Source organism: Trachurus trachurus (assembly GCF_905171665.1).
Source record: "Trachurus trachurus genome assembly, chromosome: 1".
Classification (NCBI taxonomy): domain Eukaryota; kingdom Metazoa; phylum Chordata; class Actinopteri; order Carangiformes; family Carangidae; genus Trachurus; species Trachurus trachurus.
Genome location: NC_139891.1, coordinates 39,588,993 through 39,606,100, shown reverse-complemented (window position 1 = coordinate 39,606,100; position 17,108 = coordinate 39,588,993). Strand labels below are relative to the sequence as shown.

Here is a 17,108-nt window from a genome sequence, read left to right as displayed (position 1 = left end):
TCAACTGATCCCCGATCAACATAATCCCCACAGTGCATCCATTGTCTTTAAGGCCACAATAAACCACCTCAAATCAATATTTTAATCAACAGCAGCCTTTCAACTCCCCTTGTGTATTTTTCACCTGATCTTAGTGACAGTTCATTTCTGCCGAAGCTACACGGGACTCCGACTCCTTTGTAATAAACGCAGATTGAACAGATGGCTTTAATTAAGACACCCTGAACAATAACAGTCATACCTTTCTACAGTGATAGGCCTACAGCCAAGCACAGGGCTCCAGTAGCTACGACTTTAACATCCAGAAATAAATTAGTGCACCTCATGGTTGTTTTATATCCTGTTTATCTTCCAGTCACAACTTCATAATCTCATTATTTTCAGTTAATAAATCACGTGTGTTTTTGGTGCAAATATGGGGTTTTTTTTTTACTCCAGAGCTAATGATTTATTTATTTTCACGAGAAATGAGTCCATGATGACAGTCTGTTATGGCTAACTCAAGTCCTGGTCATTGATCACTGTCAAATAACCTGGTAATTAAATCCTGGTCTCAGAACAACAGACTAAAATAACTTAATCTAATTGTGAGTAGTTATTCTTAGATGATCAGATAATGAAGTTGTGATGTTGAGATAATAAATAATTTAAAAAATGTATTCAGTCTTTGTCAGATTTTGTATTTTCAGTCAAAACTCCATCATACGTCAGTGATGATCATTTGGCTTTAAGCTAAAGTTCAACATTTCAAAGAGAATTCATGTCATTATGCTGAATGTGAAGCTACATTTAGCTTAGCTTAGCATAAAGACTGGAAACAGATGGACACAACAACCAGAACCTGTAAAACCCACAGGTTATTAGTCAGGAAACAACATTGTACAGGGGTTAAGACTCCTGTGCTTCAACAGACACACATTTCTGTCCAACTTTAACATATTTGATGATTTGTTCATATATTCATACAGCTTAACCATCTGTCTCTACTGCTGTCCTTGTATTTTTCAATTGTGCTTGTGAATGTATTCTCTAGTATATTCTTTTTCTGTAGTTCTAATTTTACTACTGGCCGTACAGAACAGTATTCTGTGGAAGACGATCACTACAGTGTTGTGTTGTGTTGTCGTCCTCTACTTTGTTATTCCAGCATCCACCACCAGACAGCAGCAAAGTAATCAATCAAGTCCATCACAGGGAATCCAAACCTGACATGTCCACCTTCACTTTGACAAACAGCGTGTCGTCTTTGACATACGCAGCGTTCGGAGGAGTTTCTAGTTTGTCCAGAGAGATGAAGCACGAGAACCCGACGGCGATGTTGCTCCCAGTCCCGGCAGCCGGCTGCTGGAAACTCTTGGACATGGGGTCGGGTCTGAAGTTCAGACTGCGGTGGTTTCCGGCACCACTTTGGTCCAGAATGGACAGAGACACGGTCTGTCTGAACGGCCACGGGAGCAGAGCGTCGAAGTCTCCGGGCATCAGGACCACATAGAGCGACAGGTGTGTCCCTCTTCCCTCTCCGTCCCCATTCAGATAGGCTTTGACGGCCATTTTGTAGCCACAGCCTCCCGTGTGGAACGGCGTGCTGCTCAGGCACAGACACTCACCTTTCACCTCGGCTTCCTTCCTCTTCCTGAAGTCCTGGATCTTCCAGATCAGTTTCCCGTCGTAGGACGTGGCCTCCAGCTCCTGCAGCCGCTGCTTGTTGCGATTGAGCTGAGAGGTGTGGACGTCCAGGAGGCCGGAGTGACGCCTCAGATTCTCCTCCAAAGATCCTGGAGCAACAGGAGCAACAACAACAAGTGTTCACTGAGATGTAGAGACATAAACACAGATTTTAATGGTCCAAGTCCAGGTGTTTTTACCCAGATGTTCTCTGAGGGCCTCGGCCGCCGACACCTTCTGCATCACAGCATCCAGAGACTTTCTGAGCTGCTCCAGCTCCTCCAGACCAGGAAGTGCTCGAGACACCTGCTTGATGTCCAGCTGGACAGTGGACAGGACGTCCTCCTGCCTGCTCAGAGTCCTCTGATCACACACACACAGACAGACAGAGACCTGGTTAATGCTGCTGCTCCAAGGACACATTCATCACGATATCGGAAAACTGTACAAACATAAAAATACATATGTTTCAATTGATCCCAAGATCCCAAAAGAGTTTCCTGACTGATTCCTGATTCCTTGAACTTGACTTGTGTTCAGATTGATCAGCACGGATAAAGATGGTGTCCAGAAGAGACGATGTTTGATTCATAGATGATGAGAGTGAGTTAAACCTGAGCTGTAGAGACGGCGTGCTCATGGACGTCGCTCTGCTGCAGCAGTGGCGTGATCTTCTTCTGCAGACCGGCGAGCAGTAAACTGTCTGTCTGGACGTCCTGCTGCCTCAGCAGCACCTCCTCCTGGAGAACCTCCACCTGACCAGGGACATCACACTCTCATGTTGTCAAACTGAAGGAGTTGTTTTCTATGGCAAGCCATTTTAACATTTAAAAGCTAAGTTTGACTCTCCAGAATCAACATTGTAGATATCAACAACGTCTTTCTGACTGGTCCTAACTACATTTTGAATAGTTGGATTTTTTTATTCCAGATCTCTGTAATTCAGTTTTACCTCTTGTCAAAAAGAACATTTCAGATCCACAACTACGTTCTTCCTAGGACAAATGACGTCACTTTAACCATTCATGTGTATGGGGTTTGTCATTACAGATATCTACGATTCAGTTATAGATATCCACTATGTGAATTACGGATATCTGTAACTGAATTACAACTAGTACTAATTCCAGTTTGAGATATCTACAACTTCATTTTGACTAGTCATAATTCCAGTTACAGATATCTACAACATCATTTCTCCTAGTCAAAACTTAATTTCAGATATCTGAACAGGGACATGTAGATATCTTTAATTGAGGTGAATTTAAGATATCTAGAACTGGAATTATGACTAGTCAGAATCAAATTGTAGATATCTCAAACTGGAATTAGTACTAGTGGTAATTCAGTTACAGATATCTGTTATTCACATAGTGGATATCTGTAACTGAATCGTAGATATCTGTAATGACAAACCCCATACACATGAATGGTTACAGTGACGTCATTTGTCCTAGGAAGAACGTAGTTGTGGATCTGAAATGACAATTGTGGATAGGAAGAATTTAGTTGCAGATATCTGAAATGTTCTTTTTGACTCTGCAAAACTGAATTACAGATATCTACAACACACATCCAGTCTGGCTTTTAAATGCTAAAATGGCTTGCCATAGTTTTCTGAATTTGTAGCACGTTTGGTGAGTCTGACTCACCTGCTGCTCCAGGTTGATGTTGCTCTTCAGCAGCAGCAGGATGTGATTATTGACGGCAGCGTCTTCATGCAGCTTCACTTTCCCTCGTTTGTCCTGTGGGACAAAGACTCAGTGTGAGGTAACAGCCCATCGTTAATAAAGAGTCAGAGCTCCTCTGTGTGAAGAACACACCTGTACAGAGCAGCCAAACTTCTTAAAGGAGCAGTCCACCTGAACCTCAGGACACGACTCTCTGTGCTCCGTCAGCTGAAAGACAAACACACACTGAGAACTGTCACAAACACATTTTTTGACGTTGATGAGGAAAACTTGACTTGGTCATCTGCTGTGATCCCAGGAAGCCCGTGGAGTTCCTCACCTGTCGTAGCTACATGACTGTGTTTGTACAGTGAGGTGTCTCCAGGGGGACACAAAGTAGCGGCAAACCTGATGGGGACACATTTGCATTCCAGGTGGGGTTCAAACCCTGAGGGCGACGATGCAAACCGTTTTGCCAAGAGGTCAATGACCGCTTGGCAGTCTGGTTTGCACGTCCTTTATGGGTGAGTGAGTGCACCGCAGACCTTCCGTTACATCAACAACACGTCAAGGTAACAGGAAAAGTGCTGTCCACATGTAACGGAGGTACGTGGGTGTGCCACAGTCACGAGGGACCAGTAAGGATAAGTGACAGGTTGTGGCGGTAGCGGGACTATAAGTAAACTCACTCACCCATAAAAGACGTGCTAACCGATTTTGGCAAAACGGTTAGCATCATCGCCTGCAGTGTGGGGGAGACCGCGGGTTCGATCCTCGCCAAGGGCAAGTCCGAATCAACAACATCGGTCACCCCCATTCCTCATTTCAGTTTTTATGCCTCATGTTTTCAGTATCGTTCAGCCTGGTCCTGGCCTTGGTCCTGGTTCTGGTTCTGGTTCTGGTACTGGTCCCAGTTCCAGTTCCCATTCTGGTCCCGGTTTCTGTGCTGGTGCCGGGTACAGTGTGGGACCAGGTTCCGGATCTAGTTCTGGTCCAGGTTCCAGTTCCGGTCCTGGTTCCGATTCCTGGACTGGTCCCGCTTCCATTTCTGGTCCCAGCCCAAGTTCTGGTTCAGTTTCTGGTCCTGGTCTGGTACTGGTGCCGCTTCTTGTCCCAGACCAGTCTTGGATCCCAGCCCCAGTTCTGGTTCAGATTCTGGTCCTGGTTTGGTACTGGTGCCGTTTCCCGCCCCGGACCCGATTCCAGGATCGGGTCCTGGTGCTGATCCTGGTCCTGTCTCATCCCTATCATGGCATCTGGACCCTTTCAGACTCTCACTCTCAGTCAGACGTCAGTTCAGTCGTTAGGAGGCGGAATGGAACTGGGCCAAACCCCCATTCTGGCCTGGCGCACCACCTTTTATCTTCCCCCTGGAAACACTTCCTTCTGGTTTCTAAATTTGTGTGCATGTTTTCTTAACTCATTGAGTGCCGCGCTCCTTTCCGAAGTTTTAGTCAAGTGTACCGGCAATTTAGACCATTTTTGACTTTTTATGTAGAGCCATAGTGTATTCTATATTATTGCCACCAACACATACTGTAGCTCAATTGAAAGGTTTAACTTAATGCTTCAAGTGGCCACAAACCGTTTGTTTCTACGTGCCTCCGTTCCTGAGAAAAGTCAAGTTAAACATGGCTGGGTTTCACCAAAATCCCTCCTTTTTTTCTAGAAAAGGAGATAGAGCGTCTTTTATGAAAGGTGCTCTGTTTGTGTCTGTCGCTCTTCTGACACTCGCATTTCTGGATCAAAGGGCTCGTATAAGATAAATATATACAACAATGGTTGTTCTATTCACAAAACCACCATCGGGGGCGGGGGGGGGGGCGCCACTAAACAACAATAACACAGACGCACCGTGCCGTGTCACAGCTTCTCCCAGCGGAGCGTGAGGGTCAGTCGGCCACCGCGGCTCGGGAACACCGGTCCCGCCGGTGGTCGCGGTCCTTCTGTGGTACGGGTCGGTGATGCCGGTCTGCTTTGGCCCAGAGACCATCAGATTTTACCGCGGGAGGACTTTGGGGAGGACACGGTGTTGCTCCAGATGAAGACCGGGCGGACTGTCGGCTGAGAGCTTCCTGTTTCTGCTCCGAGCAGCTGGAGCAGCTGGAGCAGCAGCGCGGGTGAGAGCAGAGCAGCAGCGGAGCAGCTGCTGCATCTGCATGCAGAACTCGTTTGCAGAAGCCGAGTTATGATAAAAACTTCCAGATCATGAGCTGTCATGTGACTTTGATCGTCATCTATTTCAGTTCTCCTCGTCGTAGAGTCCCCAAATTTACATATAATGTGTATTAAAGTGTCTATTTTCATAATATTAAAAAAAAGCAAAAAACGAAAAATCTCGTTTTTGGCACTCAACGCATGGGAACGAAAAACGAGAAATTACGTGGTTGGCACTCAATGAGTTAAGATGTGGTATATTGTTTGTTGTTGCTGTTTAGCTTTAGATTCTGTCTTTCACTTATTAGGTCAGCACGTTATTTATTTATGTATTTATATCAGACATGTTAATTGAATCAGACTTCATCACACACAATTTCAGTTCCACGATACAAGCAACATGACCGAAAGAGAAAACGGGAGAAGCATAAAGCTCATCAGCTCCCGCCCCGGTTACCATTCAGAATACAATTTTTCTTTCTTAGCATACATGATACAACAGCAGAGCTGTGGTCTGCACTCCAGACAGCCAGTCCAGAATAACGTTAAACCTCTTTCTCTGGGTTTAAATCCATTTATAACTGTCTAGAATAGAGTTTCGTATTTCTTTTTTAAAAGCCCACACGTTTCTTGATTTTTTAACCTCATCATCTAGTTTGTTCCACTGTTTGACATCAGTGACTGAGATAGAAGAGGATTTTAGCCGAGTTCTCACTCTCCTCTGCCTAAATAACATATTTCCTCTCAGATTGTGTGTCACTTCTCTGTCTATGAAAAAACCTTGTAAGTTATGCGGAAGGTCTCTGTTTGCAGCCCTGTACATAATCTGCAGAGTTGTTTCCCCACACTTCTGCACAGTATTGCAAATGTGGTGATACTATGCTGAATATATCACATGGAGAGACTTCTGATTTAATCATTTTTGAGCTTTCCATAGTACGGACGGACACACTCCTGGCCAACTGGTTTTGCAATTGTTTTATGTGCAGTCTCCAACTTAACATATCATCGATAATCATGGCTAACTAATGTACCTGTAGACCTCACCTTGTGTCTGGGAACCTTCTGGGAGCAGCTGTTGGGACAGTGGACCTCCACATCTGGACATGAGCTCTGCACGTGATCCTGGAAAACAAAACAAAACAAAACAAAACAAAAACATGTGACCAACGAGCCTGAGTTTAGTTTAGTTTAGTTTAGTTTTAGTTTATTTTGGACATGTTAAAAGAAATAAAACATCATACAAAAACGGACAGACATAACAACTAAAAACTTTGCAAAGACAACATATAAACAAAAAAATAAAATAAAATAAAATAAATTGAAAATAAAGATAATTTGATTTTTTTGTTTGTTTGTTTTTTTTCATATCCGAAAAGGAGTGGGAAGAAGTAAAACTTATTTACTCCCACCCCTCATTCACAAATGATCTATCAAGTTATCTAGTCATTATAGTCTATACAATAAATTACTTTATCAGTTATTTAACTGGATTTATTCTAATATATTATTATATTTATATACATATAGATTTATTCTAACATATGATTACTAATCATAAACTGTAAGCCGTCTTGTCTGTAACAACATCTCTGTCCTGTCTGTCCGTCCTGGGTGATGATCCCTCCTCTGTTGCTCACCCTGAGGTTTCTCCTGGTTTTCCCTGTTAAAAGGGTTTTCCATGGAGTTTTTCCTCAGTGGATGTGAGGGTCTAAGGACAGAGGATGTTGTTATGATGGGATGTAAAGCCCTTTGAGACAAACTGGTGGTAAAAACGGGCTATACAAATAAAATTGCCTTGCCTTGCCTAATCTTTATCTCTCTATATAGTCATATACATATAAAAACATATACAAACACATTCATACATACAAAGACAAACTGAAAGTAACAGGAGTGAGGGCTGAACAGAGCGTTCCACCTGGGTGAGCTCACCTGGAGGAGGCTGAGGCAGAGCGCCTGTCTGCAGTGTGGACACGGCTCCATGCGGTGAGGACAGGTGGAGCTCAGGTGCTCCTGCAGGTGTCTCCTCTGCAGCGCCGCCCTGCAGCCGGGATTGGTGCACTGCACCTGCTCGTACTGACACGACCTCAGGTGGTCCTGCAATGGAGACGATCTGTGGTTGGATGAAGATCTTAAAGGTACATTGTGTAGGAATTCCTCCCATCTAGCGTTGCGGTTGTAAATCGCAAGCAACTCAGTCGTATTTTTCATGCTGCATTCACGTGAAATTGGGCAGAGGGCAGACAGACAGCCGCTGCACGAAACAGCTTAAAGGGATAGTAGCATTTTTTTTTTAAGTGGGGTTGTATGATCTGCAAATAGCCCCTAAGTACTTTAATTGCAGTAGCAGACTCTCTGCACTCCTCCCGTTAGCAACGCCAGCCCATAATAGCCCTGCCCAGAGATTTACAACATACAGTGTTGTGAACAGACCCAAAGAAACGGCCTATTTTCACGGCCTAAAAGAGGTTTTACCTGAAAAAAAATACACAGTTCCATTGTTCACTATAATATAATTTTTTCCAGCCCTTCAAAGTGCAGGAAAAACACAGTTTTTATTTGGACCTAACCAACTGATGATCGGCGGGCGCTAACCCTGGGCGGAGGGATACGTGAGTTGGTTAGGTCCAAATAAAAACTGTGTTTTTCCTGCACTTTGAAGGGCTGGAAAAAATTATATTATAGCGAACAATGGAACTGTGTTTTTTTTTTTTCAGGTAAAACCTCTTTTAGGCCGTGAAAATAGGCCGTTTCTTTGGGTCTGTTCACAACACTGTATGTTGTAAATCTCTGGGCAGGGCTATTATGGGCTGGCGTTGCTAACGGGAGGAGTGCAGAGAGTCTTCTACTGGCAAGGCAAGGCAAGGCAATTTTATTTGTATAGCCCGTTTTTACCACCAGTTTGTCTCAAAGGGCTTTACATCCCATCATAACAACATCCTCTGTCCTTAGACCCTCACATCCACTGAGGAAAAACTCCATGGAAAACCCTTTTAACAGGGAAAACCAGGAGAAAGCTCAGGGTGAGCAACAGAGGAGGGATCATCACCCAGGACGGACAGACGTGCAATAGATGTTGTTACAGACAAGAAAACAGTTTACAGTTTATTACAGTTACAGTTTACTGCAATTAAAGTACTTAGGGGCTATTTGTAGATCATACAACCCCACTTTTAAAAAAATGATACTATCCCTTTAAACAAGCCTCTATGTAAACAAGTGGTCCGTCAGCACGAGGCAAAACAATACACATGACAACATGTTGTCATGGCGATGTGGTATTGTTTTTACCGTCTTTCTCTGGACTTCTGTGACTAAAATGACATCTGGTTTGTTAGCGACGGCCGTCTGCCCGACTGCAGGTGAATGCAGCATCAGTGTAACGCTCCATTCCTCCTCACTGCGTTACCGCGGTGACTGAGCCGACAGCTCCGGTGTCTCCGCTGAGTTTCCGTGGTTTCCTACCGTCACGCTGCCACTGAAGGTAAAAACATGGCGACACCACCGAGCTTACCCGCTCCATGGAGATATGAATGATATGAACGGCTCATTCAGAGCTGAAAGGAACACTTCACTTTGTTGATGGGGGGATTACTGGTTAATGAAAAACAGACTGAAGAACCAAATAATCAAATTTCCTGAATAGACAACAGGAGAAGTTACACATTGTCCCTTTAAGGAGCGCACAGCAGTGAATCACTTTTTACCTGCAGGTGATGTAACTCGGTGACAGAGATGCATTGTGGGGAGTTGGTGCAGAAAACTTCCAGACTGGAGATTTCTCGTTTGCAGCAGTTGTCCTGGAAAACCTGCAGCGACAGAACTCATCAGCGTCTTTAACCGCCACACGTTCCAGATGGTCACACCAGAGCAGTAAGAGTGTATTAATCCACCACTGAAAATAGTCCCAACTATTTGTGTGTGTTCCTGACCTCAGCTGGTGTGATCACGGCTCCGTCCTCTGGACAAACTGGACTGGACGGTGAAGAACTTTCCCTGAAACGCAGAGAAATTCAGAGTGATGAGGACTCTCATTTGGTATTGTTTTAAAGGGATAGTTCAACATTTTGGCAAATTGGCCCATTGCCATAACCCCTATAGTCATAGCAGTAGGTTTGTTACCTTTAATTGTCGGTGCAAGCTATTTTTAGAACGGCGGAGCAGAGCCGTGAGCTGCTCAGAGCTACGCTACGGAGGCTCATTATGGGATTTCTTGGTTTCCCTCATCAAACTCATCAAATACACAATCCAACAACTCCACAACGCTCTGGTGGACAAGTTGTGAGCTGCACATTCACCACGCTATGAGATAATAACACAACGTTACCACACAGAGTTGTTTTAGAGGGAAATTCATGTAAAACCACTGATGCACGTTGCCTTCAGGGACAGTTTTTCATCAACAGTCTCTGTATTTACCCTGTATTTACCTCGAAAACGGCTCTGTTTCGTAACGTTCCATTATTATCTCATAGCGTGGTGAATGTGCAGCTCACAATTTGTCCACGAAAGCGTTTTGGAGTTTTGGGATTTTGTATTTCATGAGTTTGATGAGGGAAACCAAGAAATCCCATAATGAGCCTCCGTAGCGTAGCTCTGAGCAGCTCACGGCTCTGCTCCACCGTTCTAAAAATAGCTTGCACCGACAATTAAAGGTAACGAACCTACTGCTATGACTATAGGGATTATGGCAATGGGCCAATTTGCCAAAATGTTGAACTATCCCTTTAAGGGTTTAAGGTGGACTATGACAATAAAAGTGCATGTTGGGTGGACCGGCTCCTACAGTAGTCCTTGGAGGCAGTGGAAGCAGTAGATGTGTCCACAGGAGTTCTGCTGGGGGTTCAGGACAACTCCTTTGCAGATGGGACAGACGAACTCCTCCTTCAGCTTCAGCACAAACTTCAGGGAATGCTGGATGGACGTCAGCTCCGACTCCCAGGAGCCCACGGGACCGGACAGCCTGGCCCGGGACTCCTCCGACCCCAGCCGGGACTCGGCGTCCGACCGCCTCAGAGACCCCTCAGACTGCAGACTGGACTGGTCCGGTCCTCCGGGGTCTGCTGTGGCCATGGGTCTGCAGGAGACCAGACACATCACACAGGTGCAGTGGTGGACAGTAACGGAGTAAATTTACTTGAGTACTGTACTTAAGTACATATCCAGAGGATTTGTACTTGACTTGAGTATTAGATTTCTTTGGTACTTGTTACTCTTACTTGAAAACATGTCCAAGACAAATATTAGTACTTTTACTGGAGTTAATTAGTAGGAAGGCTGAAAAGTACTGGTTACTTTCAGGTCTTTTTCTAAAATCCTATTGGACACAAGCTGTGTTTGTCAAAGAAGGAAACCCTAACCCCTAAAAGCAGCACATCAGTGCAGCTGCTTTCAGAGAGTTCATTCTCACTAACAAGAGTTAAAAGCTCCTTACATTCATTTACAAACTATTAGAGTCATTCACTGATGTGAAGAATAAGACATTTACTCTGACTCTGACTTTGACTTAAAGTACATTTAAAAGCATGTACTTTTGGATACTTAATTACCTTTAAAAGTAAGTACTTTTTTACTCTTACTGCAGTAACATGTCAACTGAGCTACTTTTACTTGTAACGGAGTACATTTTGACCAGTAGTATTTGTACTCTTACTCAAGTACTGGGGTGGAGTACTCTGCTTCAGAGCGTTTTGTTGAGTTCATGGAACTTTACGTAATTCTACAGGACGTGTGAACAAGTCAGTGAACCAATGAGGCTGCAGATGTCTCAGGAGTCGTCGCATCAAAGTCTCAATCAATCAACTAGACGGTGCTAAGTTCAAGTGCTTCCTTGTTTTTTCTATTTATCTTAAAGGGATATTCCGGTGTAAGTTTAACCCATGGTGCAACGCACCGTAACACCGAGCTAGACCCCACCCTCGAGAGATGAAGTCTGCTAACCGCTAGCTTCTCTACTTGTAGCAACTTTAGCAATGGCCGCACCGTAACAAACAGCGCACTACACGGAACCACTATCAACCCATCAAAAAGCCACTTATAGCCACATATAATAGGCTACTCAGAACAGCACTAAACGTCATCAACAGTACAAACAGGGTCCCAGCCCATAATACGAGGCATCAAACATCTGTTAGCTTAGCCTGGTTTCTATTGAAAAGAGACGAAAACAACTCACCCACTCTCCTCCAGTTATACGCTATGCAGCAACTTTCCGTGTCCAGCATAGAGTCCAGGCACTGACAACACACATCTGAGTCCGACTGGCAGCACAAACATCTGGTTTCAGCACAAACATCTGGTTTCAGCACAAACATCTGGTTTCAGCACAGACATCTGGTTTCAGCGGCCACTGGCAGGCAGTGACCACACTGACCACTTGATTCCCCCAGGTCCAGCACATAGACTCCCTGTTGATGACGTTTGGTGCTGTTCTGAGCATTATTTGTGGCTGTAAGTGGCTTTTTGATTGGTTGCCAGTGGATCCGTATACTGCGCTGTTTGTTATGGTGCGGTCATTGCTAAAGTTGCTACAACTAGAGAAGCTAGCGGTTAGCAGACTTCATCTCTCAGGGGGGGGTCTAACTCGGTGTTACGGTGCGTCGGACCACCATGGGTTAAACTTACGCCGGAATATCCCTTTAAAGCAACACTACGTAACTATTTTACCTAAACATGATAGTTTTAATACCATGTTGTTTATTTTCTAGGGCTGACCCGATTATCATATTTTGATAATCGAAGCTTTGCGGACATCGTAGTGGAAATAATGAAAGTAATGGCAAAAAAACACTCCATATCTCCAAAATCAGGCAGGTGCCAAGTGGCTGTCAAAAAGTTTTTGTTGTTTTTGTCTTTCTTTTATTTACACTCCATGTCCCCCCCACCCCCTCCCTCACATGGACAGTAACCACCCTCCACCTCACAATAACTGTGAACTGGCCTTTTCACTATGTAAGCTTGTATGCTCCAACGTCATTTCATTGTTATTTATGGAAATGACAAATAAATTATGATTGATTGACATCATGACAGTCAATTATTATTCCACCTGATCAGAAACTGAGACTCAGACCGGACGTCGCACACCCGCGCAGCGCACGTGCTTTTAATGCAGGCACGTGCACTCCACTCAACACACGTTTGTTTCCTTTTATAGTGTTAACAGCATCTTTAGTGTAACGGTGTTTGAACCATGTGAACCATGTTCAGCAGTGGATCCGGTCTCTGCTGTTTGAATGAGGGGAATCCCCCCCTACCACCCCCCTCCTCCCCCTGCTGCTGCGGCTCGGTTCGGTTTAACTGAGCCGAACTTGAACCTGAACCTGAATCCTCCTTCAACCAGAGACAGAGCAGGCTTCAGTCTGTTCTAACTTCCTGACACTCCTCTCTCTCTCTCTGTCTCTGTCTCTGCTGCTGTTTCAGCCTGTCGCCTCGCCGCGCTCGGACCCGGACCTTCTTTACTTTCACTTTCCTCTCTCTCTCCGTCGCTTCTAACGGCGGCGGCCAGTGGGTCCGGGTCTCGGTGCCGGTGCCGGCTCTTACCTCTGTCCGTGAAGCGCCGCCTCACCCCGGGGAACAGCTCCTGGCTGCGGCCGGCGGCTCCAGCGGCTCCAGCGGATCGATGAGACTGATCGATCAGATGTGAACTGAACTGACCGGGGATCAGCTGCAGCCGACCGAGCCGCAGCAGCAGCAGCAGCACAAGAAGAAGAAGAAGAAGCAGAAGAGGAGGAAACTATAACAGCAGGAAGTGACTTAACATCAGCAACAACACAACTGCTGCTGCGAGTCTACACATGAGTCAGGACAATAACAATTATATACTAATTAATATAATCAATAAAAACTGAGCCAAGACTGAAGTAAAAAAAAAAGGTGCCTGTAGAAGTAGTAAAGGGCGCATCATGCTGAATCCTCATTGTTATTACTGAGGCCTAATTATCAACTCATTGATTACAATGATGTTAAGTAAAATAAAAATATCTAAATCTCTTATTGGACTTGGAGTCTGTAAAATAAAGCTATATAGGCTATATATTATTAGTTTGTACATTATATGATCAGGTTGTTCTGCGGTTTCGTTGTAACATTTCAGATGATTGTAGTTTAGTTAAAGCAGAAGTAAGGTGAATGTTTGTGTTAATCTAAGTCTTAAATAGTTGTATCTTCCGACAGCAATCACTTCTATAGAGTGTTTGGTCTGAAACACGGGTCTGTCAGTCACTCTGCTCTGCTCTGAGCCCAGGAGAAAACTTTCCTTGTATCCTACAACCTTTATCCAATGAGGAGAGAGAACGGCACAAAGGGGCAGTCCTCTCTGTGTGTGCAGCCAAGGGATGCGCCTGAAGGGCTGACGAGGGCGGGGACTGCTAACTCCATCGGCTGACAGGAAGTTAGACAAAACCACCGGATCGCTTACTTCTGCTTAAAGGGGCATCATGCAGAATTCTCATTGTTATTACTGAGGTGTAATTATCAACTCATGTGATCAGTTCTGTGGTTTCGTTCTAACATTTCAGATGATTGACATTTGAACTTCTCAGGTCTTAACTAAACGTTAGAGATCTGCAAACTCAACAAAAAACCAGAGATGTAATCTGTGCCAGGTGTGTTGATAAGAAACTGGATGAAACAGCTGGATCATGGTACAAATGTAGGTTTTTAATGAGAATGAGCGACGACCTCGGAGAGAAACATCTCAGCAGCTTCGTCTTCACATCAATATTTTACAAGTTCTACTGAAACTCGAGGACTCTGTGAACGACTCAATGATTCCAGTTACATTTAATGCTGTTACAAGTTTGTCCAAAAAAAAGGAAAAAAAAAAAGCTTTAAGAGCACTTTCACAATGACTTTTTCACACCAAGTCCAGACTGGTAGCACCAGGAAGAAGAAGAGGAAGGAGAATAAATAAGAAGAAGACATCTGAAGCTCCAAATCCAGAGGACGGTGAAGAAAGTTTTTTTTTAGTTTTTGAATGAATCTTCAACATGAGGAGAATTAAAAACTCAAATAAAACAACAGCTACTCTGAGAAACATCAAGAAGAACAGATGACGGAGACATTTGTACAGGTGCTGCAGGACGTCGTAGTGTTTCCAAGAAGGATCCAATCAGCTGACAGCCGATATGGACGGACAACGGGTTACAAATCGATCAAATAAATACCAAACTGTACATGTCGATGTATAATGCTACTGTACACAACACTGAGGCCTCCAGCTTCATCTCCACCTGCTGCCACTGGTGCAACCGAGTAGTTACATTGTATGTAACATCTCCTGTTGCGTGCCAGTGAATGTTTGATCCAAATCAGAAAACTTCCTTAGTGCCTTTGACAACCAAACGCTAACCGATACATCCTTGAGTCCTAGTGAATGTTTGAGCCAAATTTGAGGCGAGTCCGTCACAGTGTTACTGAAATATAAACTGGCTTCTACCTCAAACAACTGTCCAATCTCAAACACATGGGAACCAATGAAGGTGTAGCTGAGACATAAAGAGCCTAAGCAGAAGCAGGAAGTAACGTCACCATGGGACCTCAACTCTGAAAAAGTCTCCATGTAAGTGAACGGGAGTCAAAGTTTTATTTCGTGATCCGTTTGATTTGCGCCATGAGAAAAAAATCTGTCCTCTACCTGTTTAAAACATCACGTTTCATGAAGAGAAATCAGCAGTTTGTTGTAAAACTATTGTAAAATTCCGAAGAATCCGTAACCAGAAAGACTCAAAGTCGCGTAGGTGGCTTCAGGGCCGTTGTATAGGGGAGAAAGGTGATGATAACTCTAGGGGCCCAGCGCCCAGTGGGGCCCACAAAAAAACCCAGTAGTCTAATCTTTGTATGACTGATTTATTCTGCATAAGACCCTGATTAATACTCATACAGTAGTAATGCTGCATTAGCATCAAAACAAAGTAAATAAAAAATGATAATACATACGTAGTCTAAGAAAGAAGGGGAAAAGTCAGGGGGAGGGGCCCACTTTAGTATTCTTTCAGGGGGCCCAGAATTCCTAGCAACGGCCCTGAGTGACACCAAATGCCCAATGCCGACCACATGCCGCCCTTTCCCGTGTCAGTTGGTGACGTATTTTTTGTGGGACACCAGATCTGTAGTCCTAGAGCGTCTTCACACTAAATACATTCTTCTGTATTTATGTCTTTATGATAAACTGCTGGTTTCTCTTCATGAAACGTGATGTTTTAAACAGGTAGAGGTCATATTTTTTTCTCATGGCACAATTCAATCGGATCACGAAATAAAACTTTCAGTCCCGTTCACTCACATGGAGACTTCTTCAGAGTTGAGGTCCCATGGCAACCGTTACTTCCTGCTTCCGCTTAGGCTCTCTATAAAGAGTTGGACCTGGTTTGGACTCGGCACATGAGATCTGTTGACAATGTGAGAAATCACCAGAATGAGCCTTTAAACACAAAGCTAACAGTTGACGGTGCACTGATGATTCACACGGAGCTGACGATGTGAAGTTTGTCCTGAGGTCACGAGGTCGTTACACTACAAAGAGTTAATTAGTGTGATTCCTGGCGGGAGGATTACGACATGACACCGAGTTCAGTTCTACCGCTTTGTGTGCCAACTATAGCAAACGTTGGCATGCTAACACATTAAAAACAGGATAGCCGCTAAATATCAACATGCTAGCAGTGTTAGTGTGTATGTTAGCATGCTAACATTAGCGTTCAGCTTCACGCACCACAGTGCCTCTCTACAGGCTTACGCGGCTGCACTGCAAAAACTCAAAATCTTACCAAGAATATTTGTCTAATTTTTAGTCTAAATGTCATTTCTAGTCAAAACAAATCTAATTCTACTTAAAATAAGACTCATCACATTAAAAAGTAGCTTGTTTTTAGACACTTTTTAAAAATTCTTTCAAGTATATTTTCATTTGAATTAATCTGATAGTGGAGCAAGTTTTTCTTTCTTATTACAAGCACAAAAAACTTGCTTTCACTGGCAGATTTTTCTACTTATTTCAAGTGAAAATTTTGATTGAAACAAGTGAAAATGATCTAAAAACAAGTTGATTTGTAGGCGATGAGTCTTATTTTAAGTGGAAAGAGATTAGTTTTGACTAGAAATGAGACATTTTGACAAGAAATAAGACAATTATTCTTGGAAAGATTTTGAGTTTTTGCAGTGTGCTAGCATGGCTGTAGCTACACTCCAGGTCTTGTTGTATTTCAAAAGGCAGTTTCTCAGTTTTATCAATTTGTGTTTTACAGGAACTGCTGCATCGTCTCTGTCTGTGGTTCAGGGATCAAAGAATAATGAGGGAAGAGGTGGAGATAAACTGATCGAGAAAAAAACAAGGGACCCAAGATTGAACCCTGTGGGACGCCGCCACAGCCTGTGGAGGATGAGCTGCACTGCAAAAACTCAATATCTTACCAAGAATATTTGTCTTATTTTTAGTCAAAACAAATCTCATTCTACTTAAAATAAGACTCATCACATTTAAAAAGTAGCTTGTTTTTAGACACTTTTTACTTCTTTAGTATATTTTCACTTGAAATAAGTAGAAAAATCTGATAGTGGAGCAAGCACAAAAAAGCACAAAAAACTGGCAGATTTTTCTACTTATTTCAATTG

General features: G+C 43.7%; 1 protein-coding gene across 1 annotated transcript; it reads right to left on the bottom strand.

The window, feature by feature from the left end:
- Window positions 1-813: 813 nt before the first annotated feature.
- traf5 (Tnf receptor-associated factor 5) lies at window positions 814-13,122 on the bottom strand. The gene is made up of 11 exons (XM_083970412.1): window positions 13,038-13,122; window positions 10,282-10,572; window positions 9,428-9,491; window positions 9,203-9,304; window positions 7,428-7,592; window positions 6,540-6,617; window positions 3,489-3,563; window positions 3,318-3,410; window positions 2,280-2,420; window positions 1,866-2,028; window positions 814-1,775 (listed from the first exon to the last, which is right to left on the bottom strand). The coding sequence occupies exons 2-11, from the start codon at window positions 10,566-10,568 to the stop codon at window positions 1,189-1,191; spliced, it is 1,755 nt and encodes a 584-aa protein (XP_083826538.1). The 5' UTR covers window positions 10,569-10,572; window positions 13,038-13,122; the 3' UTR covers window positions 814-1,188.
- Window positions 13,123-17,108: the final 3,986 nt, after the last annotated feature.